This window comes from Embiotoca jacksoni, unplaced genomic scaffold (assembly GCF_022577435.1).
Source record: "Embiotoca jacksoni isolate LCO1_2020_lvr unplaced genomic scaffold, fEmbJac1.0.p SCAF_15, whole genome shotgun sequence".
Taxonomy (NCBI): Eukaryota; Metazoa; Chordata; class Actinopteri; family Embiotocidae; genus Embiotoca; species Embiotoca jacksoni.
Window position 1 is genome coordinate 1541785 of NW_027185285.1, and position 24312 is coordinate 1566096.

At 41.3% G+C, this 24312-nt stretch overlaps 3 protein-coding genes and 3 non-coding genes across 8 annotated transcripts; 5 read left to right on the top strand and 1 right to left on the bottom strand.

Moving 5' to 3' along the window:
- The first annotated feature begins 3899 nt into the window (after nt 1-3899).
- Nucleotides 3900-15920, top strand: map3k14a (mitogen-activated protein kinase kinase kinase 14a). Of its 2 annotated transcripts, none has more exons than XM_069148725.1 (16): nt 3900-3942; nt 9742-10011; nt 10099-10177; nt 10256-10478; nt 10784-11173; nt 11255-11389; nt 11491-11620; nt 12033-12161; nt 13520-13624; nt 13723-13880; nt 13966-14116; nt 14238-14555; nt 14637-14746; nt 15165-15303; nt 15419-15519; nt 15625-15920. In XM_069148725.1, exons 2-16 carry the CDS (start codon nt 9756-9758, stop codon nt 15784-15786), a joined length of 2586 nt encoding a protein of 861 aa, XP_069004826.1. In that variant the 5' UTR covers nt 3900-3942; nt 9742-9755; the 3' UTR covers nt 15787-15920. The 2 variants fall into 2 exon arrangements, with proteins under 2 accessions (XP_069004826.1, XP_069004825.1); XM_069148724.1 differs by lacking the exon at nt 3900-3942 and adding an exon at nt 7656-7776.
- A 383-nt stretch (nt 15921-16303) lies between these two features.
- Nucleotides 16304-23942, bottom strand: baxa (BCL2 associated X, apoptosis regulator a). 2 transcript variants are annotated; one of them, XM_069148727.1, is made up of 6 exons: nt 23789-23942; nt 18730-18778; nt 18480-18641; nt 18260-18395; nt 17857-17961; nt 16304-17735 (listed from the first exon to the last, which is right to left on the bottom strand). In XM_069148727.1, exons 1-6 carry the CDS (start codon nt 23925-23927, stop codon nt 17637-17639), a joined length of 690 nt encoding a protein of 229 aa, XP_069004828.1. In that variant the 5' UTR covers nt 23928-23942; the 3' UTR covers nt 16304-17636. The 2 variants fall into 2 exon arrangements, with proteins under 2 accessions (XP_069004828.1, XP_069004829.1); XM_069148728.1 differs by lacking the exon at nt 23789-23942 and adding an exon at nt 19511-19590.
- Nucleotides 19927-22170, top strand: rps11 (ribosomal protein S11). The gene is made up of 5 exons (XM_069148723.1): nt 19927-20032; nt 20360-20500; nt 20731-20806; nt 21387-21516; nt 21972-22170. The coding sequence occupies exons 1-5, from the start codon at nt 20018-20020 to the stop codon at nt 22093-22095; spliced, it is 486 nt and encodes a 161-aa protein (XP_069004824.1). The 5' UTR covers nt 19927-20017; the 3' UTR covers nt 22096-22170.
- On the top strand, nt 20556-20641 carry LOC138198436 (small nucleolar RNA SNORD35). Its single transcript, XR_011178269.1, has one exon. It is a non-coding gene; the product is annotated as a small nucleolar RNA SNORD35 (small nucleolar RNA).
- Nucleotides 21184-21267, top strand: LOC138198437 (small nucleolar RNA SNORD35). Its single transcript, XR_011178270.1, has one exon. It is a non-coding gene; the product is annotated as a small nucleolar RNA SNORD35 (small nucleolar RNA).
- Nucleotides 21801-21882, top strand: LOC138198438 (small nucleolar RNA SNORD35). Its single transcript, XR_011178271.1, has one exon. It is a non-coding gene; the product is annotated as a small nucleolar RNA SNORD35 (small nucleolar RNA).
- Nucleotides 23943-24312: the final 370 nt, after the last annotated feature.

A 24312-nucleotide genomic window follows, 5' to 3' on the forward strand; every position in this document is an offset into this window, starting at 1 on the left:
TTACTTAACTCGCTTTTGACGCGCGGCATTTATGTATTTGATAGTTCGTTCATTTAATTTTTTGTTGTTGTTGTTGTTGTTGTTGAGAAATAATTTTAGCAATTTATTTATTTTTTTATTTTTTTATTTTTTTTACACAAAGGTTTAAATAATGCATGTAGGTTTGATTTACACACTGGAAGGAAAAAAAAAAAAAAAAGCATTGAACGGCCTGGGGACCCCCTGTTACCCTTGGTTACGCTGGGTGAAACTCTTGAATAGTTTAGGTAGGTGGGTAGGTAGTTAGGTTAGGTTAGGTTAGGTTAGGTAGTTACTTTATTAATCCCCGAGGGGAATTTTTTTTTTTTTTTTTCGCTCCAGCAGCATACAGGGAGCAATGAGATAATAATAGAATAATAGAAAAGCAATAAAATAGCAGTAAAAAATATAAAATATAAATGCACAGTATATACAGTACAGTATATATATAGATATATATATATATCTATATATAGATATATTATATACAAACAACCAAGAAACACAGTCAACAGTGTTATTGCTATGTGATGGATTTTGCCAGAGGTGAGTTATTGTAGTTACTTTATTAATCCCCAAGGGAAAAAAAATTCGCTACAGCAGCATACAGGAAGCAATAAGGTAATAATAGAATAATAAAAAGCAATAAAATAGCAGTAAAAAATATAAAATGCACAGTATATACAGTACAGTATATATCTATCTATATATATTATATACAAACAACCAAGAAACACAGACAACAGTGTTATTGTTGTGTGATGGATTTTGCAAGAGGTGAGTTATTGTACAGTCTTATTGCGGTCGGCAAGAATGATCTCCTGTATCTGTCCTTGTGACAGTGGAGCTGGAGGAGTCTTTTGGAGAAAGTGCTCAGCTGTCCCTGCAGCAGGTGGTGGAGAGGGTGGTCAGGATTATCCAATATGGATAATAGTTTGTTCAGCGTCCTCCTCTCCACCACCTTTTCCAGGCTGTCCAGTTTGTAGCCGATGATGGAGCCGGCTATTTGGTCTACTCAAATGCGATGCGATAATAAAAACCTACAAAGAAAAAATAAAGCTGTAAAAATCTGAAACTAATCCTACAAATGGCGCTGAGTGATGAGTCCATGAATACAGGAGGAAATGCACGTTTTGTCTCTGTATGCACATTGGTTAGTTTTTAAATTAATGTAAATACTAGGAAACCAAAATGAAAGTCACACACTCAGCAAAACAAGAAACATTCCTTCTATTGACTGATCTGGAGCGATGCTTAACCGCTTTACAAAAACAAAAAGAAAAAAGACAAGGAAACATGTGTGGCAGGTGGCATTGTTGAGTATTATAGCATTATAGAATTTGTATATTATTTGTTTAAAGGGACCATGGACGTAAGCATAAATGACATTTATATTGTACGAAATGTAGGTTATTCAACTGGTTGGTCTTTCATCATATAATAAATCCCTCATGTGTCTGTTGCACTATATTTGATGGGTATTTGGCAGATTACATACACAATGCAGAGTGGATGGAAAATGTGCGTGTGTGTGTGTATGTGTGTGTGTGGGGGGGGGGGGGGTATGTGGGGAGTCAAATGCCCAGCCATGAATGAAAGCATCACAATCTAAAGTTACTTCTTCAGGATGATAAGTGTCAGTCTATTTTATAATTAGCAAGCCAGCCTATGAGCATTTTTTTTTTATTATTAAGCACATGTAGGAAATGTTTGCTTGTTGAGTGCATATTGTTGAGAAATTGGGCAGTTTTTTCCACACAGTTCTACAGGTGAGTGTGTTGTTTATTAACTGATACTGTTCCAACATTTGTTTATGCAAAATTAGTTTAAATTTGCTTGTTCAAAAGGACCAAAATATTGCTTGCTGAAAAGGGGGACCAAACCATTGACTGTGATGCTATCACTATGATGTAGGCTTGGAGCTATATCTACAAATAGGCAGCTATTTTATGTATGTGCTCATTCAAATATGGCTGAAACCGGCAACAAAATTTCCACACAAGACACAGCAACATCAGTGTGAGATGAGAAGGCTAAATGTACCTTTTAAGATACCCAACAAGAGTGTCACTTATTGTTTTAGAGAAACAGAAGAACACCGGTTGTTTCGGCTCACACTGGAACATATTGCACCGTTTTGTCTTTTGTTCAGATGATAGATGCGAGTTCATCCAATTTGGATACGTAAATAAGAGCTCTTAAAAAAGGTTTCTTGCTGTTTTATTTTCCGTGCCAAACAAATGCTTGGTAAATGGCAGAATGAAATCCTCCCCCCGGCTTGTTTTGTTTAAACAAATACTTCCACCATTTGCTTTGAAAATCCTTTGGCTTTTGTTCACACGAGTGTCACAATAAGAAGATATCCAGGGATTTTACTCGGTACTGAGATGGGAAACTTACCAGATCATCAGTATCCTCTTTGGCCTGCATCCACACATGAGAAAGACTCAGAAGTCAAAGCACATAAATGGATACAGCAGCTGCTTAAACCGCTTTCATATTCACATATATACAGTAGCTGTATATATAGTAGATATTATATAGCCTATAACCAGTGGCAGAAGAAGTATTGAAATCCTTTTTGGACTTTTTCTGTAATTGTTGATTTTTGGTGAGATATTGGACCACTTGGAAATGTTTTGAAACGACACCGTGTGACAAGTTTCGAGGAAAAAAACTCTATTTGGCGGAACTGTCAACAACTCAGAAATCTGATATGGGACTCTGACTATAGGTTGCTTTTTGTAAGACATCAGGAGCTAAAATTAAACCGGTTTAATCTTAATATTATTTGGTACTCCACTGTGTCAAATCTTTATCTTAAAAGTGACTAAATCTGTCTAATAAATGCAGTGGAGAAAGTACAATATTTCTCTCTGAAATGTAGTTGAGGGGATATATGACGTAGCATCAAATGGTATTTCTCAAGTAAAGCTGTACTGATTCATTACAGTAGCCTATTTGACTACCATTGTAAGCTGTACCAGTCTGATTGGACATGCCCTTAATATTTTACTGATCAACACCTTAAACCATTAGTCACATATCCTCTTTCAAACTCACAGGATATGAATGTCAGCACATTTAAGCCAACAACTGATTGAGATGCTCAGTAAAATTACTAAACATGAACGACACTAATAGTCAGTAACCCTAGTAATTCAATTATGTAACAGTTAATTAACTTAGATAGCACATCAAGCAGGCTATAATGTTACAAGTCAGGCGGTAATGTTGGTCTGTGGCTGCTGAAGCATAATGCAAGTGCCCTTAGTCAGTAGGTTAGGACTCCATCTTGTGGTAGATCCATGTCAATACAGATACGTTTATTTATAATGTGACGTACGGGCTGATAAGATACGGTATTAGATACTAGACATTAGTAAAATATGAAAAATATAAACTTTACTTATAGTAAGGTATCTCTATAAGTAGACTATATGGACAGGAAGAGAGTAAGTCCTGGAAAACTGAAGGTAAAAAACGAGATTAGTTAGAAAATAAAACAAAACATTATTTTGTGTTGCTTGACATAGATCTGATTTTCACACTTCATGATAAAAAAAAATTGTTTTTTCTATATAATCAGCAAACTCAACCGTCGCTCTCTCAAATTAAAAATGGGAAGTCTGGTCGTTGTGTTTTTCAAATTAAAAGCTCAGCTGTCACTTACGACAACACGCAAACATAATACTAGAACACAAGCAACAATAAAAAAATGAAAAAAAAAAAGTTAAATACAGGGTGGGATCAATAATAGTGCCAAGCTGATTTCGTGTCATGGTTTTAAATTCTATCTTTTATGAAAATTAAGAGATCAGAATCAATTACTTTGAAAAGTAAACGGAAACCTTATTTCTAGGTAGACGGCTCGAGACTGATGTGAAGATCGCCATCGGCCGACGCCTACTAACTGGAAGAAGGGTGAGTGAAGAATATAACTGTATCTATGCCAAACCAGCTTATTCCACCAAGTTAACACTTTTCAAGTGTTTTCGGCTGTCTTTTCGAAAACACGATCTCTTGTTTCAGATGTTTGACTTGCCAACTATTAACAAAAACATTTGGGCCAAAATCTCATGTGAAATGGCGGTGAATGTGGCGAGAAGGAAGTTATTATTTTAGTACACTGAGAGCGCTGTTATACACCTAACGGGAGGTGTGCATTCATGTTTATTTTTTCCAGTTTTTGCCTGTGGCTGAAATGATAAAGGCCAGTACTATAACAGGTAGGAAAGTAAGGAAAAAGTTGCTTTTTTTTTTTTTTTTTTTTTTAAAGTTTGGCTGTTCAGGTCACAAAACTTTTTTCTTTTTTTTTTTTTTCAAAACCTCACACGCCTATTGAAGCAGATGTCTCTGATTAAAACTGCTGTTCCTGCTCTACTCGTTCAGTGGCAGTTGTTGGATGGTTTTATTTTGTCCAGGAGACCTTTTTGCAGGATATTACATTTTAGAAAAAGAAAAAAAGAACTTTTATAATAAACATGATGATAAACATTTAAGAAGCATGCCAGTTGGCACAAGTACATTCAGAGCCAAGAGACACATCTATTACGTGAGGAAAAACAAGAAAAACATGTGATTTTTGAGGATTTTATCTCCACTAATTATTAAATAAGCCCCACAAGAGTAGCTATTATGTTCATTTCATGTTTTCTAACATGGTTATGTATGTAATCTTATGCCTTTATCTGCTCGTATCTGCCTGATATAGAAAACATTAGCCCATTATTTGCACATATCTAACAGATTTAATTGTTTACATTTATCACCCTTGACAGTTTTTAAAAAAAAATTTTTTTTGCAAGGTCCAAGTTTTACTGCTTCTCTACACAGTACAAATGCATGCTGGACCGTTCTTGGCCCAGAGTCAAACTCCTGGTCTGCATTTACAGCTAAGCAGTCCTGGCCTGAGTCCATCCTTAAACCAAAACCCCAGAGTCCTGTCAGTGGAAATGTCCTTTTCTCATTTCCTTCTGCAAGATAGCAAGAAAGTGCAGATAAGACTTTGTCTGAAAACTGTCCAGCACGTACCAAACTTCACTGCACAGCTACAGTGAAAGCCAGCATATAACATATAATACATGCTGTATATCAAGTTATATGTATCTGATATGAATGGTATCTCATGAAATATGGTGGTATGAGGACGTTCAGTTCACTTATGTTGAATTTTCTTTCTTTGTGTAAAAAAAAAGAAGCCATATGTCATAATATCCTGGTATTGATAGTGGTGGTATTAAAGGGTTTGCCTGCTTTTGATGAATTTTCAAACTTCTTTTGTCATTAATCATTCATTTACAGATTATTTTCCTGACTCATTGATTCATCGTTTTGTTTTTTTATCTATAAGAAAAAAAGCAAAAAATGCCTTTTATCATTTATAACACTTTAAGATGACATCATTCAGGTTTAAACTTTATAGTAACGTAAAACACCAAATACCCCCCAATTCATTTACAAACTATCACCAGTTGAATGAAAGCCAACGAGAGGACTTTTAGCCACTTGCTGTTATGATTCCAGTTTCTTCACTGTGGTTAAGGGTGAGGAAGTAACTGGAGAAAGGGAAGTTGTTCGAGGAGACACAGAGAGAGGTGTGACGAAACGCTGCGAGTTGAAATGAAGCGTGTGCCTGCAGATGACTGTGTAGTCCAGGACTCTTTTCCTGAGAAGCAGCTGGCCGTTCCCTGAAGGAACGCCTGGCTGTGCGCATTCTGTGGACGACTTCAGGTTGAGTCCCTTTTGGCTGTTCTTACAAAAAGTTTTGGAACTTCATCAATCTGTGTGAGTGTAAATCAGTCACTGACGGCATATGGAGTTTCAATCAGGGTTTCTCTGGCAAAGATCACTATGGATTGTTCCCCTTTATCGTCAAGATTTTTGGCTTTTATGTGTTACAAGTTTATTAGATATAAACCTCTACATACTGATGTAATTCGGTGCTCCAATCTGTTTTAAGTGTCTGTTGACACTGACAGAGAGATGTTGGTTCAGTATTTGGCAGTATTTGGTGGATTTACACCTGAAACAATTACTAGATTAATTGATTTGGTAATTAAAAAAAAATGTAATCAGCAGCTCCTTTGATAATCAGTCAATCCTCTAAGTAATGTTTTTCTACTAATATTGCATTCATCGGTTCCAGTTTCTACATTGTGTGAAGATTCACTCTCTCTCTCTCAATGCTGTGCAAAAGCATAACATGATATAAATTCCTAAACAATGCTTATGCAAATCATTTGGACTGGATGAATGTTTTGATTTCCATTTCTGAAAGTGAAGTTGGAAATTTGGTCAAAATTTGTGGTCTGCCCAATGCTGATGTGAAGTTTCTTTTCTTTTCTTTTCTTTTTTTTTACTATTTTCTGATATTTAACAGACCGGACCATAAAATTTCACAATTTCCCATTGTTGCCAGGTGATGTCTTAACTTGACATCTAAATTGGACAATTTTGAAGTCATGAGTTTTACCATTTCTTTCCTAAATGATTACTAAAATCATCAATCAATTGCAGATTATATCTTTATAAGTGTTTCACCTTTAATGATAAAATAATTGGTAGATTAAACACCAATAAAATAGCTGTTAGCTGCATCTCTAACTACTTAATGAATAACTGCTCATTTAATGAAGTCAGTGACTAATAGATGAGCAAAAAACAAATCCTCATCGCCAGTGACAATGACCACAAACCTACAAGTTTATTTAAGATATTGTTGTCATGACAAACAGTTTCCTTATCATTAAGTGTGCAGTGAGTGTTCAGCTTTTCATTGATGGCATGCAGCACAACCTGTCCTGTTGTGGTTCTGATATGAGTAAGTTGTTTTGTGTGAGACTATTTCAGATAGACAAAGAAAACACCTCCCATTATTGACAGCTCATAGGCTCGACCCAGACTTTCTTCTCCGCATTCATTTTCCACAAGAAGCCACTGATTTAGTCAGATATTAGATCATTGCGTGCTTTGAAGAGTAGAAAGAAAGGAAACTCTGTGTTGTTTGTTGTTGATGTTTTAAATGGCAGACATGTAGTAAAGAGTGTGTGTGTGTGTGTGTGTGTGTGTGTGTGTGTGTGTGTGTGTGTGTGTGTGTGTGTGTGTGTGTGTGTGTGTGTGTGTGTGTGTGTGTGTGTGTGACCTGACATGTGACAGACTCGGGGCACGAGCTCATTCGTGATATCAGAGCGCATGAAAGGTCACCAAACTCTTAACATTTCATTCAGTGTTGCGAGTGTAGAAAGTGAAACACTCGTCCCAGAGAGTAGATTGCCTCTGTTAACAACATGGACAGAGGATTGTGACAGTTTTGATTTATAATTATCAAACATTGGATTGATACTTATCTCTTCTTAACTAAAACCTCATCAAAGCTGGATAGGTGTAGACCAGAGAGAGGGCTTTTGTCACAGTTCACAGTTTATCTCCAGAAACCTTATCAAACACGTTATCCTCTAATCTACGCTGGTTTAGAGGGCAGAAACCAAGTAAGCCTGGCCTCTCGGAGGGAGGGGGGAATATGGGGAAGTGTAGATGCATTTCCCATAAGTCCTTGTCAGCCAGCTCCGCCCCCAAGTTGGCCGAGAGCCACCAGAGAGCAGAGAGCCGAGCGGCAGCGATTCAGCTGAGACAGTCACTGAAAATCAGAACATGAAGGACGCGGCCGGCGGACGGAGCACCTGGTTAGTGTAGATGACAGGTTAATCTGTCCGGAAACACGGGACAGAGAAAAGCAGTTCAGGCTGGCAGCTATCGGTACGTCTATACGCCTCTCTGCCTCACACACACACATATACACACATATACACACACACACACACACACACACACACACACACACACACACACACATACACACGTATACACACACACACACACACATATACACACATATACACACATACACACACACATACACACGTATACACACACACACACACACATATACACACACACATATACACGCGCACACACACACACACACACACATAAACACGCGCACACACACACACACACACACACACACACACACACACACACAGTTTCTTTTGTAGTGCTGTTTTTTCTCTATTTCCTTTCCACGTAAATTCATCGGGGTGTGGCGGTGCAGCCTCTTAACAAGGAAGTGACAGTTGAATTGCTTCGTTCTAGATTATCTTGCAGTGCATGAAGTCAGCAGCACACAAGGTAGTATCACAACTCAACTTTAGCAGCTTTAAATGAAATGTGAGAATAGTTTGAGATCGGTTTTTGATGTAGAACTGTTTGTATTAGTACTGTGTTAGTTCAGAAACAAGAACACGCGAACAATAGTTGCAGTGTGGTTGTTGTTTTTTTGCTCGAGATTTCAGGATGAATCTGTGTGCGAGACGCTGCGATTAAGTGTAACGGACACACTGATGCAAATTTGCTGCAACTGTCCTCCCACCTCTCACTTTGTGTCCTTCACAGCCGACATTACAATGAAAGCAGTGTGTCCGAGCGTGTTGGTTTTACAGTTCATACGTGATCTGCTGGTCATAACCTCCAAACTGCAGGCAGACAGTCGTGCAAATCTTCATTGGAATTTCAGCCCGGCCGTCCCTCACTTCCTCTTGTGTGAAACAAGAGTCCTCCCATTTAACGACACAGTTGCAACTGTCAAAACAAGGCCAGGGTTGGATTTCCTGTCTCATCTGCCCACCGCAAGCTTTCAAAGTTTCAGTTCTTTTTCAAAGAGCAAGTGATCTTTCGCCTGAACTGACACGGAACTGAACACGGTCTGAAATGTTCAACTTCAAACGAGCTATAAAGCTTAAGAGCCGGCCGTCGTTGCATTGAAGTGTGTGTTTGTGCATAGTTTTGTTCACAAGACTAACCATCTCATCCTGTTGAGTCGAGTTTATGAGTTCTTCTGATTCGCTTGATTATAACTGTGGAAATAAAGTGAACATTTTAGGTCTGGTGGTATTAGCAAAAAAATACAAACAGGAAACTATTGAGAACTACACAAAGAATATAATAAAGATAAACAAACAACTAAAATGTTTCACTGTTGTGGTACCTTTAACTTGAAAGTACTAATATCTGTATCAACATTCTTACATTAACAGATCGTCAAAGTCCTTCGTCACCTTTTAGGGAAGCATTTTTTTCCCAGCACAAACTTTACAACCTTTCTAAATGTCACTCTCCTGATGAAAGGAAGTAACCGTGTGATTGCACAACATGCACAACTCTTCAATTTTTCATGTGAAAATCAATTTATGCAGTTTGTAAAGGAGACGGATGTACTGCTGTTCCATTGAAAATGAATTAGCAACTATCAAATAATTTTCCGTTAAAATTACATAAATAAATAAAAACATTAGTTGTTCCATCTTGTCAGATATGAGGATGATTGATGGTTTTCTTTGTCGTATTATGATTGTAAACTTCTTTGGGTTTTTTGACTGCTGGCTGGTCAGACGTCATATCTAAAGACGTCCTCTTGAGCTGGAGGAATTGAGAAAATACTGTTTTAATGTTTTCTGGCATTTCATACACAAAAGAAGTAAATAATGGGCAGATTAATTGCAGCACTTTTATGAAGTTTTTGAGGGTTTCTCCAAAAAAATTACACCATGAGCCACACTATTGCGAAATAATTTGTATCCTATTCGTTATAAATGTGACAATTCAAGTTAAAGACAGAACCTGATTGTTGACTCATCAGTCGCCTGTGATTTTCTGTCCCTCCAGATCCAGCTGATGAAATGGCGGTGAGCCAGAGGCTTTTCAACTCAACGGCGCCGTTCTGCGGGTCACCCCATGCCAAGCTGAAGGGGTCGTACCCATCATGCTCCACCACCGAGCAGGAGACGGAGGAGGAGGAGGAAGAGGGGAAGGACAGCAACATGGGCTTCCCAGCAAATGCATTTCCTTTACTTAATAAACTCCTGACACATGGAACTGCAGAACAAGTGGGAGAAAAGCCGTTCAAGACCTCAATCCTCATCGCTCAGGCTGAATGTAAATATACCTTTTAGTTTCTTCTTTTTCTTATTATAGAAGACATCAAATAACTGTCTTTTAATATGAACACTATGTTCTCTGTAGGTGAAACCCAGGACTCCCAAGAGTTTAGTCCTTCTTGTTGTAATCCATCCTTCGTGACCTCCCAAAACTGCTACATCAGGTACGGCATCGCCTTACCTGCATTTTACACTTCATTTGTTTACAGTTGTACTGAACTGTATGATTTCTTTTGCTTCAGTCTTTCCTCCGAGCACAACAACGTGGCGTGCCCGACAACGGCCTCCATCCAGGAGCTGAGCAGCTTGTCAGCGCAGCTCACCCCGAGAAAGAAGAGCCGGAGGAAACAGAAGCGCAAGGGGAAGAAGAAGGTGGAGAGGACGAAGGAGAGGCAGCGACAGAGACATCGAACGCCTTCCGGAGTCCCTGAACAGGAGAGTGGACGTTCTCTGGTCCAGATTCTGGTGAGAACCCTCGTTATTCAAGCTGGTGTTAAGAAGCAGGTTGGTGTTTAGGATACTGTACTCATAGAAGAGCCGAGAGGGCCGGGAGTGTTTTCCTCCTCAATCATCTTCGACGCTAAATTGCCAGATTCTTTCTGATGCTCAATCTTCAGATATTCCCGTTTGCGCCTTCCTCTGTTGTGGAAGTGAAACCCTGAATTCAGACAAAGCTGCCTCTCATGGCCTTGAACGTTCAGCCCCAGAGCGAATCCACCCGAGAACGTAAACACAACGATCGACCAATGTTTGTTTGTTTTCTCCTGTAGGAGGAGTCGTCCCTCGGAGGGAGGAGCGACCTCAGCTCTTCTTGCTGCAGCAGCGTTGAGAGCTCGGAGGAGCAGGACCGAGGGCCTCCTGTGTACCGCCGCCAGGTCTACAGCACCGGCTCCAGCTGCTCTCCTCTCAACTGGCCCGACCAGGTGTTGGGAAACCAGTGCAGCCTCCGCTCGTATGAGCAGGACAGCAGCTTGGACTCCCTCAGCAGTCTGGGAGACTGTTCACTGGCCCTCGCCGGCCTCAGGGGCAGCGTCAGTCAGGGGGACCCGTGCTACGCGGCGCCCTTCTTCAAAGACGTGGAGAGGGATGCGAGGGAGGAGGAAGACGAGCTCTCAGTGGCTGATTCTGTCAGCAATGAGGGAATCATCTTTTACAATGAAGTACGTTCTGCTTTGCTTCAGTCCACTTCCTGTTTTCTGTCTCGGTTCAACCACACTCACTTGTTTCTCTCTTCCCGACAGAAAATTCAGGCTGTGGACTCTGAATACAAGGAAGGGAGGGAGTATGTCCTCCCACAGTTTCTTAAAGAAGGCTCCTATGGTGAAGTGCACACTGCTCAGGATGTCAACACGGGATTCACATTTGCTGTTAAGAAGGTAATGCAGAGCACATTGCCCTCTCGATTTATTTTCCACAACCGCGTTCAAAGGTGTGCTAAATAACATCTTCCTCTTTCCGTTCCATTGTTTTCTCACAGATTGCCCTGAAGAGGTTCTGCAGTGAGGAGGTGGGTGCGTGGAGTGCCCTCCGATCTCCTCGCGTGGTGAAGCTCTTCGGGGTGGTCCGAGAGGGGCCCAACGTCGTCCTTTTGATGGACCTAAAGTCTGGTAAACAAGCCTCATTTCTTCCTTTTTACACACAAAACATTTATTTGGCGCTACTGTTGCTGCTGAGGCCCAACAAACAAGATGGGATGAATTAAGTGCAAACACATGCGCAGAAGGTGCAACACTAATGAAGCGGATAGAAATACGGATGTAATTAGTGTGGCGATGTGGAAGTGGGCGGTTCTGTGATGCTACAAATGACTGTTGAGCTTCCTTGAAGTGTGACGTACCAAATTACACCTCCATCTGTGAATGGAGATCCCTGCTTCACTAACGGCAATGACATTCATCACACTTTTTCTCATCCATGTCATCGGACTTTTGCTTCTTCACGGGCCATAATAACAAAGAACAGTTGTGTTGGTAAATATTACCAGATATTACTCTGATCTCATCTTATCTGTTATTCCAGGCTCTCTAAGCCAGCTGATTGTGGAGCGCGGCCGGCTGCCGGAGGATTTAAGTCTCCACTACCACTCTCAGGTCTTAACAGCGCTGGAGTACCTGGTGAAGAAAAAAGTGGTGCATCTAGACGTTAAAGGTGTGTTAAAAAAAACAACAAAAAAAACATAGTATAGTACTGTGCAGGTTTTGAGCTGTTCTAAAAAAGTCACAACACGAACTGATTACAGATGTTTGGTAGACGTAAGCCAGTTTTATAAGGACAATTGGACAAAAAAAAATAGACTCAGTTAACAACTGTTTGTTTATGGAAGGCAGAGCAAAGCATTTAAAAGTAGTTTAATTTTCATTCGTTTATTTGAAATGTTGTTGGCTGGCGCAACAGAAAAGAAAAAAGGGAAGAAGCAAAGTTGTTTACTTTTTTTTCCTCCCAAAGTGTTTGAAAACTACATTTTTGTATCTGTTGTCCGCAACTTAACAATGAGTAGAAACATTCCTGCGTCCTCTTACATATTGATAATCTATTGAATGTAAATGTAAAAGTAACGAAATCAGATATTGTCATTGGCCCATAAACACTTTGAAGGTGAATTCTCATCGCACAATAGCAATAACAGTAAAACAAAATGTGTCAGCTTGACTTTTACTTTTAACGTTGCTGAAAGTCGAAAAACAAAAACATACAGAGAGACTCAGTCAGATTTCTAATCAGTTCTCATCAGATTTTGTGTCTTTGTGTGCAGCTGTTGTGTGGAACACGATTGTCACAGATACCGACTAGATTTGATCTTCAAGCACCTGTGTTGTGAAACCAGATCACCACAGAGACGAGGACGGGCTGGGAATTTCCCACAGCGTGACTCACCGCTGCTCTTTAGAGCCGGCGCATGTGCAGAGGATCAGGAGAGCGAGAAAGAAAGAAAGGGAGAACGAAAGGAGAGAGGGGGGGTGGAGTGGGGGAGGGAGGAGAGGGGGGGGGGGGGGGGGGCAAAGAGCAGAAAGTGGTTAGCAAGAGAAGAAAAAGTACGAGGACGGAAAGAAGGCAGAAAATGAAAACGCGGTGGAAAAAAAACAATTAGAAAAAGAAGGAAACAGAAAAAGAGAACGGGGACGACGGAGGAAGAGCAGAGAAGAGACAAAAGCTGAAGGGCAGACAAAACATGGTTAATAACGGTGGAGCTCAAGCGCCACCTGGTGTCTGTAATGCAAGACTGCGGTGCCAAAATGTCTTTTATCTGCTTACTGTGTTACAAGTTTCCACATTCATTCCACATTAAAGTGTTTTTCTGCAGCAGCTGTCCCTCGCTGACTTCAGATCCCACCCCCCGTTCATATGGCTCCTTTGTCTGTGTGTTGTTTTCATATCTCAGCAGCTGCCCGTTTCTAATTATGTCATCCGCAAAGTACACAGCTCAAAACATGGAAGTCAACCAAGTGCCGGTGAGAGCGCAGAGATTCATGCGGCGGATTACTGACTCCAGCTTGTTTTCCCCACAGCTGACAACGTGTTGCTGTCGGAGGACGGTAGAGACACCTTCCTGTGTGACTTCGGACACGCAGAGAGACTCGACAATCAGGGGCAGAGCCTCAGTGGGTCCAAAGGTAACTACTATATAACTTCAGAGTAAAAAGATGTGTACCTGATACACCTCCACGTCTCAATTCACCGGTTTTTTCCCCCCGCCTGTAATCCAATGCAGATCTGAAGGGAACAGAGACCCACATGGCCCCTGAGATCGTCAAAGGGGAACCCCGCGGAGCCAAAGCAGATGTGTGGAGCAGCTGCTGCATGTTACTGCACATGCTCAACGGGTGTCAGCCCTGGACGAGATACTACACCTGCAGGCTGTACCTGAAGGTGAGCGTCACGGCGACACACGGACACACGCTTCATTACAGATGATTCAGGGTGTTCACATCTGGGCTTCACTGAATGGTTACAGATCGCTCACGAGCCGCCGCCTCTGAGAGAGATCCCGCCTGACTGTAGCCCTCTCACGGCGGAGGTTATAAAGGCGGGACTCCAGAAGGATCCAGCGAAGAGATCGTCAGCATCTGACCTCAAAGGGAAAACAGACAGAGCTCTGAGAGAAGGTGAAGAAAAGCCGCACCGTGTTCTTGTTCATATCAAAGCAAGTGATACATTCAGGGACAAAGACGACATTTCTAGTTTCCTTTGTAGAGACCTGATAATTGATGATTGATTTGATTGCAGTTGGAGGACTCAGCAGCCCAGTGAAGGGGCCCTACACAGAGCCCCTGTATACTGCCAACGAGCCGCCGGACTTCCTGCAACTCATTAACAGCGTTAACGTTGAGGATGAGGAGGAACATCATGAGTCTGTCGAGAAGGTTATCACAGCAGGGAGGAAGACGATGAACCTGGATGACGAAGAAGAGGCAGAGGCGGATTCCAGCGAGTCAAAACGAGGCTCGCTGTTCGGTCCACAAATGCTGATCTCCGAGCCAAACTACAAAAGGGACAACAAGAGCACCACGCTGCCTGAACTGGAGCTTCGTAAGCTGGAGCGAGGTGAGGTTTCCCTCCACGTCCTCCTCGTACACGTGAAAAGGCTGCTGAGTGCTTGAACACTGTTCTCCTGTTTGTTTGCAGACTTCTACCTGAGCAGTCTGTCCCAGCTTCACTCTGCTGAGATGCAGGAGCAGCTCTTGTCTTGTCTCAGCAGTGACCCTTATTCCAACTGGGAACCATGGGATAAAAGGGTAAGTCAAAATACACAGCAGAGGACATCTCTGATTGATCGATCACAGCCCGATCACTTCCAAACACCTCCGTCTAAAATGCATGATAACAATATGCAGATTAATAGACGTTCGCTTATAAGTTTTTTTGTTTTTTTTAAAGCAGCTTACAAAATTACATAGCTGATCCATTACAGACAGCCAGAAAAAGACCTTTGAAACAAGTTTGTAAAAGTCTGACGTGTGTTTTTGTTGTGAAGTCATTACAGAATAAGAATTTTCTAATTTACTTTAAAGATTTGATAAACTTGACCTGTCCAAATACACAAAATATTCAGGAAGTGGGGCCCATGTAAAAATGTCTTCATCCATTTTGGCTCCAGTGTTTAGAAGACTTATTGTTCAGCTTGTGTTTCCCCTTTTTACTGACTCGCTCCAGGACTCCGGCCGCTGGTCCCTCAGCCCAGCAGACGACTTCAGCTCCGGCGCCTTCTCCTACAACAGTCAGCCGGACGTGCAGGTCGTCAGCATGGATCTGCTGGGTCACGCACAACTACCTCCACCCTGCTGTTTTGAAGGTGAGCTGAAAACACATGAACATCGCTCTTCTTTTCAACCCTGCGATATATTACCGAACTGTGTGGCATAGTTTCCCCGACATCACGCCGTCTCTCCGCTCTGTGATTGGTGCAGGGGTTGACGTGTGCATCAGAGACTTCAGCAGGAGAAGCATCCGGATCAGAGAGACCCGTTGGGTGAAGGTGGGCCACATCGCCACTGGAATCAGCGATCAGGTGAGGCTCGGCAGCATCACACACTCGCGTGTCAAGACGGCAGTTCTTATTTGATTCAGGAGAAAGATGACACGTCTTTGAATCCTGTGTGCGTCTCCTTGTTAGATCTCCGAGAGGGTGTTTACTCTGGAGACCCAGCAGGGCCAGCAGATTGCTCACGATGAGGAGGTGCAGGATTCCGGTCTGGAGCTCTGCTGCGTTCCTGCTCCGGACTTCGGTCCTGCTTGGAGGTGGAGGATCAGAGACGGGGTGCTGGAGACGAGATAGAGCCCACAAATCTCTCCTTCCATCTGCCACAGTGTGCTTTTAACCACTGATCATATCACCTTTGCTTTGCTCAACAGTTTTAAATGTGTGCCCTTTATTTGTCACGTTGTGAGGACCAATATAAAAAAAAACAACTTTCTTAATTGCTATTTTATGAAACAGGCCTCATGTTTTAAATGCTGTAACGGAGGGTTGTTTCGTAGCTTTGTGTACTGTCATGTCAACATGTCACATTTCATTTTTCAATAAGTCAATAAAAAAACCAAAAAAAAAAATGCAAACAATTCTTGATCTCTTTTCACTTTATTCACTAACAAGTTTGTAAAATCAAACTGATTAGTAAGTTCAGAGTGTCAGTGGTCATTCCTGTTGTATTATAATTACTATTACTTTATATTATAATGTAATATATTATGATTACTTTTTATCTGGGTATTATCTCCCAATAACATTGTGAAGCTAGACTTAGTTGCCATTTCACACGTTTCCCATATAATTATTTCATACCCAGCAACAGTAAGAGTTAAACGATTTATTTTCCATATTACAACATACAAGGTCACTGCAAAGATTTTCAGGGAGACTTGAAACAAATTTCCATTTTACAAATGTGATAGAAAAAGGTGAAAACTTGAGAATATCAAAGTGATTTCATAGTAAAAAAAACACCAAGGCACTGACAAACAAGAAAAATGTATAAAAAGCCTTCTGCTGTGTCGATACGGTTGCAGTTTTGAATAACTCACGTAAAAATACAGTACTTTGAATATGTGAGGTAAGTATCTGCGAGCACCTCCGGTGCCTTCTGTGTCTGCAGCGCAATTGCTTTTATGGACCAAAGGAAATGCCATTTCACGACACAAGACTCTGTTCGCTGGCACACACAAAAAAACCACAGGCGGGATTTGTGTTACCGGGACGTTAAAGTCAAAATGCCCCAAAACAGCATATGATTAAAAGTTACAGACAAAAACACAAATTTTGATTCGGTCTATTATCATTTTGTAGAGATCATGCGTGATAATTCATGTTAAAAGTAAAAAAGAACTTTGTACACAAGTCCCCGGTGTGGCACTTTTGTTATCCCATGACATAAGGTTCAGCGGTGCGTTCGTTGGGAGAAATTAATTAACCCATTTGTTATAAGAGAAGTAGGTTCTCTTCATCAATATCATGTTCTTGGTGAATCTAGTAATTCTGATCATAAATATCTCTTTGACTTGACGGGACGTGACCACGGTCTAACAAGTTCATTTCCAGCAGTTACAGATTTACACCAGTGAACACTCACAAATACATATGAATATGGATTCGCTAGCACACAGACACCATGAGGAAATGGATGGAGAGTGGGGAAGATCAGAAAAGCAAATCGAGTGGAAAAATGAGAACTACAACTAAAATAACAGAAAGGAACCTGAATGTATGCAAAACATTTCTGTCAATATATATTTTAAAGGAGAGAAATCAGAATGCAGTGACTTTTTCTTTTAAACGTACAAAGTAAAAAATAAATTACTTAAAATGCATTCCTTGTTCAAGTCTGACAACCTCTCCACCCTCCGATTTTGGTGCATGCCATCATGCACAGCTCACGCCCTCTGCGAAATAGGGATCATGGGTACGACAGCGCTCTCGGCCCAACTACCAATTTTTCCACATGAACGGGAGGCCGAAAAACAAAGAGCGGTTCTCCAAAACACAAGTTCATCCTGTTCGACTTATTCACACTCTGCCGTAACTTCTTTGTGTTGTCCTTCAGATGTTCCAACGCGTTCTTGGTTCCAGTCCCTATTCATCTCAGTTGTAGTTTTCCCCCGTCGTTCTCCTGTCTGCTCTTCACACACCACTCACATCTTGCGAATGACTAGAACAGTGGTGAGAACTCCCGCCAAGAAAACCCCAATCGTCTGCCACGTGGGAGTGCCGAAGTAGGAACGAATACCCTCCTGAAAAATCAAGGGAAGGCATGATGATGAACATTTTTGCCTTACAGGCAAAAACAAAAGCAGAAACTCTGCTGTCGGTCACGTGCTTGAACTGCATTCGTTAGTCAGCTTCAGTTCTTACCCATCCACCTTGCTCTCTGATCCAGTTGATCACATTTTCCCGGAGGTAGTCCATGGTCCAGCTGATAATCGTTCTGATGATATCAGGAACTTGGGTCAGAAGAGCCTGTAAAAATTAGTAAAAATGTCACAGCATGCATTTAAAGTAATTGTAAATGACTTGGAAGCAGGCACGCCTGTCTGTGGGTGCGCCGACTGATTCATATTTCCCCGTTTGATCCCTGATGTTGACGACTTGGTGATATTTTATGATGCTGTAATTTATCCTTTATTCTTATCCATAAACCGTGAACTTGTACATCCGCAACCATGCGTGATGCGCTCCCGTTTAAATAAAAGCTTTCAAAACGAGTTCCACTTCATCTTTATATCGAGGTAACACGCAACAGAGCTGCTTCACTCACTTTGATGACGAGGCGGCAGGCAAAGTAGAAAAGCGCAACCACCCTGCCCCAGTTGAATTTTCCATCCGAGAAGATCTCGACGGCGACTTTCATGAACATGTCTTTTGTGGGACTGAGTGATGAGTCATTTATCATCCTAGGGGAAACATAATTTAGTGATTACAGACAGTATTTCGAAAGTATTTCAAGTCCCTGAATTTGCCTGAACGGGCGGTCTTACTTTTGGAGGTCCACGTTCCCATCCAGCTCATCTCCGATCTGCTGCAGGCACAGGGCGAGCTTCTTGTGGTTGGGGTCGCACAGCTCTCCTGCTCCACCCAGCTGCGCCCTGGTGACGACAACGTTGGCGTCTCCATGCCGCTTGACCCGCTCATAAATGAAACTACAAGGGAGGACACAGTTAATAAAGTGTCACCTGACTATTTGTTGAACGATGAGAAAGCCAAGTGTATGCCCTGATATGTACTTACTCCTGTAACAAAACTCTTCCTACTTCCACTATCTGAGCTTTGGCGTTTCCTGAAAAACAAAAGTCAGTGGTGGTTAAATCATCTGAATGCTAATACTACTTTTATCCTGAGCAGTTATTAATCACACATGAGAAATACATCACCGATATAATTGTATGTTTACTCTCAAACCGAAACTCCAAACACACTTCACAATTTGTTTTTTAATGTTTTTAAATTATCCACACAGAAAATAACAAAACATTAGATTTTTTTGAATCAGTCTTTACTTTTGTTTTCTGTTATGTTGATATGCAAAACAACAACAACAACAAAAAATATATATATATAAAACCCCGTGACATTCACAGCTAAATTTTAGCTTAAGTTGATTTACCGAAGTTAAACTGATGATATTGAAAAAGATGTCCTGATATCTTCGTTTCGGTTTTGGTTGAATATATGTGCTAACTCACTGCGGTGTGTTGGGAGGAGGAGGAGGAGGAGGAGGAGAAGGAGGAGGGAGGGGGGGCTAACCAAAGCTACCTATACAAAACAAACAGCGAGTGCTAAGCTAACGCAAAAGCTAAAGCTGAGCTAACGTGCTAAGCTAACGCCGATGTTACTCTTAAAAGCAGGAAACCGAGCCGCGGCCGCGAAGAAACACCTCGTTGTGAAAGTGGCAGATTATCTACGTCTACCGCGCGGCTGGCGACGCTGTCACGGCCAATTTTTATTTTATTTTTAAATTTAATTTTTTTTTTTTTTTTTTTATATAATATCGCTAATGTTAAGCTAGTACCTTGATCGCCGTCTCCCGGGTGCGATGCCATCTTGTCCACTGTTTTAGCTCGTGTCTACTTCCGCACGACTCGTGTGACAACATGTATTTGTTTTTGCGAGCGACGGCGGCTGCGGATTGGTCAGATTTTGGTAACAGACGCGGACGGTGATTGGGTTAAAAAAAAAAAAAAAGTGACGTCAGGAAGTTAAACGAGGGGCGTTTGAGATCGTTCAAAGTGTCGACGATGTTTTTTTTTTTTTTTAAATAGATCTTATTCAACACTTTTCCTCATATGACACTTTGTCGGTGATCAGCCTGTAAATCAACAATGGAAATTGTATGTGGTGTGACGTTGTTTACTCGTCGTATCAGTCAGAAAAGTTTGCGAAAACAATTTTTTTTAATATATATATATATATTTTTTTTTTTTATAGCCTCGCCTTTACATGACGTCATATCCGGTGCCACCGAGTCTTCCGTCCGTCGCGCGCATCCACGGGCCTCTTTACGACTCGTCTGGCGAAGATGGCGGATGCACAAGTACGTCTAGCGAAACGGCGTGGTGAATAGAAATCGACATTTTTGTACATTCAAATAACCATACAAGTAGGCTAACGTAACGTAAATGCCTTTGTGTTGTCCTTATACGTCTTTTTGAGCCGTTTGAAACCCGCAGTCCGCAGTTTTGTACGTGACATTTGTTGTTGCCGACCTCGTGCAACGTTGAGGTAGCCGCGATGCTAACTCGGTTAGCCTCGGGTGATCTCTCCGAAAGTCTTTTTATTCGGAGGAAGTCAGACTTGAGGGGTGGAGAAATCTGTGGGGGGAAGAAAAAAAAATGACGGATCTCTTTTTGTCTCCTTGCAGACCGAGAGGGCTTATCAGAAACAGCCCACCATCTTCCAGAACAAGAAGCGTGTTCTGGTTGCCGATGGTGGCAAGGAAGTGAAGGAGAAGCTCCCCCGCTACCACAAGAGTGTCGGTCTTGGCTTCAAAACCCCGAGAGAGGTAACTAATCAAATAAAAATAAAAAAAATTATTATTATAGATTTTAATTGTAAACTGCAAATGATGTTTATTTTCACGATGGTCTTCCAAACCTAAAGGGTTCTGACGATAATGCCTTTTTGGCAAAGCTGATGCAGTTCAATAAGCTGTGGTTTATGACTCGGGTGTTTTGAGGATTGGTATTTTATGTGTCACAACTCTTAACGAACACTGTTCCCCCCCATCCACAGGCTATTGACGGAACTTATATTGATAAGAAATGCCCCTTCACTGGCGACGTCTCCATCCGTGGTCGTATTCTCTCTGGTCAGTAATCACGCCTTTTACCGAATTTCCCCCCAAGGTGGGATTATTAGTAAAGTCAATCTTATCTCACTTCGTGACAAACCTTCAAACTACTCAAGTCTTTTGGTTTGGGTTGCTGCAGTCTTTGTTTGAATCTTGCAAACATTTGAATAGAAATAAAATAATCTTAATAGGCAAGACATTTTTTCTATTTCTGCATTACGTGCGTCCGTCCTCCTTTTGTGGGTATTGATGCCTTAGTTTTGTTTTTCTTGTCGTGAAATTTTCAGACTGATGAAGCAATCCAAGCCAGAACGCTCCAACTCAACACAAATCATGTATTGATTTCCCTTTTTTTAATATATACATATATATAATTTGTTTATTTGTCACTGTCCTGCAAATGATGCTTTTCTCACGATGGTCTTCCAAGCCCTTCGGGTTCTGACGACAGCGCCTGATGGCAACACTGATGCAGTCTAGTGACAAAAAACTGGGAAGAGCCGTGTCCCTAATCCTTCTCTGATCTCTTTAATGTCCACAGGAAGCTGTTTAACACGTTTTTTTTTAATTTTATTTTTTTAATTCTGTGTCTGTAAAGGTGTGGTGACCAAAATGAAGATGCAGAGGACCATCGTTATCAGACGCGACTACCTGCATTACATCCGCAAGTACAACCGCTTTGAGAAGAGGCACAAGAACCTCTCTGTCCATCTGTCACCTTGCTTCAGGTACTACAAACTCTCGCATGCTTTTTATTCAGGGTCTTGCTTTCACGAACATGGAATAGTTGGAAAGTTTTATATCTTGACTTGAATATTTTCACAGAAATATGTATGTATAATGTCTGGTAAAGGTTTTTTATTTGCCTCCTGTCTAATGTAAGGTTTAATGGCAGGTAGCTTAAAGTGTAAAACCTGCAACATTAATTTTGTCACAGATTTGAATTGTCAGTGAATCAAACACGTTTGTCGGTTCACGTGACGAGGACGCGCCGTAAAGTGTCCCGTTTTGCTGCAAATGATGCTTTTTTTCACGATGGTCTTCCAAGCTCCGGCCCTGACGAAACCGCCTTTGGCAAACACTGATGCAGCTTAGCGCTTCACCTCGTGCTCAAAACGCAGTGAAATCTGTCCTCGGCGTACCCGAACCTCCGCTAACACTCGTTTTGACCGTGTTCCTGCAGAGACGTCACAGTCGGCGACATCGTGACCGTTGGAGAGTGCAGACCGCTCAGCAAGACCGTGAGGTTCAACGTCCTCAAAGTAACAAAGGCTGCAGGAGCCAAGAAGCAGTTCCAGAAGTTTTAGGCGTGTGACTTTGAACAGGAAGCCTGCTGTTGGCCAACTTGTCTCATTGTCAAATAAAAAAAAACCTTGTTTAAATGGCCTTTTCTGCTGTTTGTCTTTGAACGGTCTTTGGTTTTGGCGCGAATTACACGATCAGTTTTGCTTTATTTCCAGAGTTTTCAATGTTCTAAGAGAGCATGATTAAAGAAAAAAAAAAAAAAAGCTGACTTGGTACATTTGTCATATTACCACTGGGTGTGTTACAAACTGGACTTCATTTGAAATGGAAGAATTCAGTCAGCTTCATAATTAAACTGAAACATTGATTTTGAAAGTCAAAACAATCACAGCTTGTTGAAGTCCAACCGTTTAATCTGGTTCCTGGTTTGAACATCCAGCATGTAAATTTAGATGAATGAAGTTTTGGCTACTAGTGATGCAGAGAACATGAGGGGACACCGAAGTTATTTAAAGTTGTTTTTCCAGGGTTCATATGGTTAATATCAAATGTTAAGCATTGCCACCGCATTAACAGTGTATAGATGTTTTTTTTAATTTTTTTTAATAAAGTTCATGAGAAGTCTTATTGCCCCAAATTTCATTAACATGCAATATTATTTTCTGTGGCAAATTCCTGACCACTGCATTACAATTTGAAGATACTTTTACCTTGAGTATTTCAGTTTGATACAGCTTTATACTTCTACTTCACTCCATTTAAGAGGGAAATAATTGTACTTTCTACTCCACTATATTTACTTAACAGCTTTACCTACTTTTAAGACGGAGATTTAGCACAACAAATAACATAGCAAGCTTTGAAAACACATTTCTAAAGATTAAACCAGTTCTTTCCCACCTTTCTGTCTTCTGACGTCGTACAAAGCATTATGTAGTCGGGGTCACACTTCAGAGTTGTTAACAGCTCCTCTAAATAGTGATTTCACAATCAACTGTTCCATTATTCAATGTACCCCGACATTATCAGGATTGACCAAATTTGGGAATAAATGTGAAGAAAACAAGATTTGAGGTGATAATGAAGTTCATCCCTGCAACATTAAGAGTGTTGGGTTGTAGGTCAGTGTAGTGACAAGACGCATTTTGACAGAATCTCCTTTCAGCATCGTGTCGGCGTTTGTGCGTAAAAGCGCCTCCCAGCGGTTCCCAAGTTCCTCACACTTCTATTATATACATGTGTCCAGCAGAGGGCGGCAGATGCCCGGGTTTGTGTTTTAATCCACACTACGGTCCAAACACATCCATCATGAAACAGTGGAGAAACTCATGTCTGTATTCATTCACTCACGCATGAATTATTGAATTTCTATAGCGACAGTGCTGGCTGTGTAGAAGAAATGCTTTTCCGCGAGTGACCGATGTTGATTGAAGCTCCATCATGTGTGATATAAATCTTGAGTTAAACAGCAGCAACATGAGATTAGTTTTATCACGGCATCATTAAAGTAAAGCTCAGTTCTAGTAGGTGTGAAAAATGGAGAGTTTTATTGTATCATTGCAGCTGTGAATAAAACATGAACTAACACAACCACGACGGAAATAATAATAATAATAATAATAATCATCAGCAGCAACTTTAAATGTCCCCTCGTCCTCGGTTAGTCTGCTGATGTTGTTATCAACTCTGCTAAGTTTGAGGTTGCTTCCAGCTTCACGTGTTTCTTTGACATTGTCTGTGTTGTTGTAATCATACCTCCTGTGACCTCACATTCCCTTGTTGCTGTCACGATGACGCCCAGTAGCTTCAGGAGGTCCTGACGAACACGCGCATGTGCTCGACAACAGGCGTGGATCTCAGCGCATTCATCGCCGGTCTGCGTCAGCTGATTCATCTGCAATGTGTCCTTATTTCTACTTGAGGAGATGGCGGCTTTTCTGTATGGGAATCATCACTCCCCCCCCCCCCCCCCCCCCCCACCCACACCACCCCCTTCCACACTCTCCTCCGTCTGTCTGCTGAGCTGATGCGGTAGATGTGTTTTCTTCCCAATGCTCTAGTCAATGTGGACCATATGGTGATGACGTGAAGAGGAGAAAGTGGTGAGGGAGATCAGCCGTGTAAGTCGCCCCGTCATTTAATGATTAGCAGAGAGAGAGAGAGAGAGAGAGAGAGAGAGAGAGAGAGCATCTGTTGGTCTGAAGGTTTGCAATGGGAAAAAACAAAAACAAAAACAAATATTTCCCTCAATTACAGTTTTTGCTTTTTCTTTTTGTTGC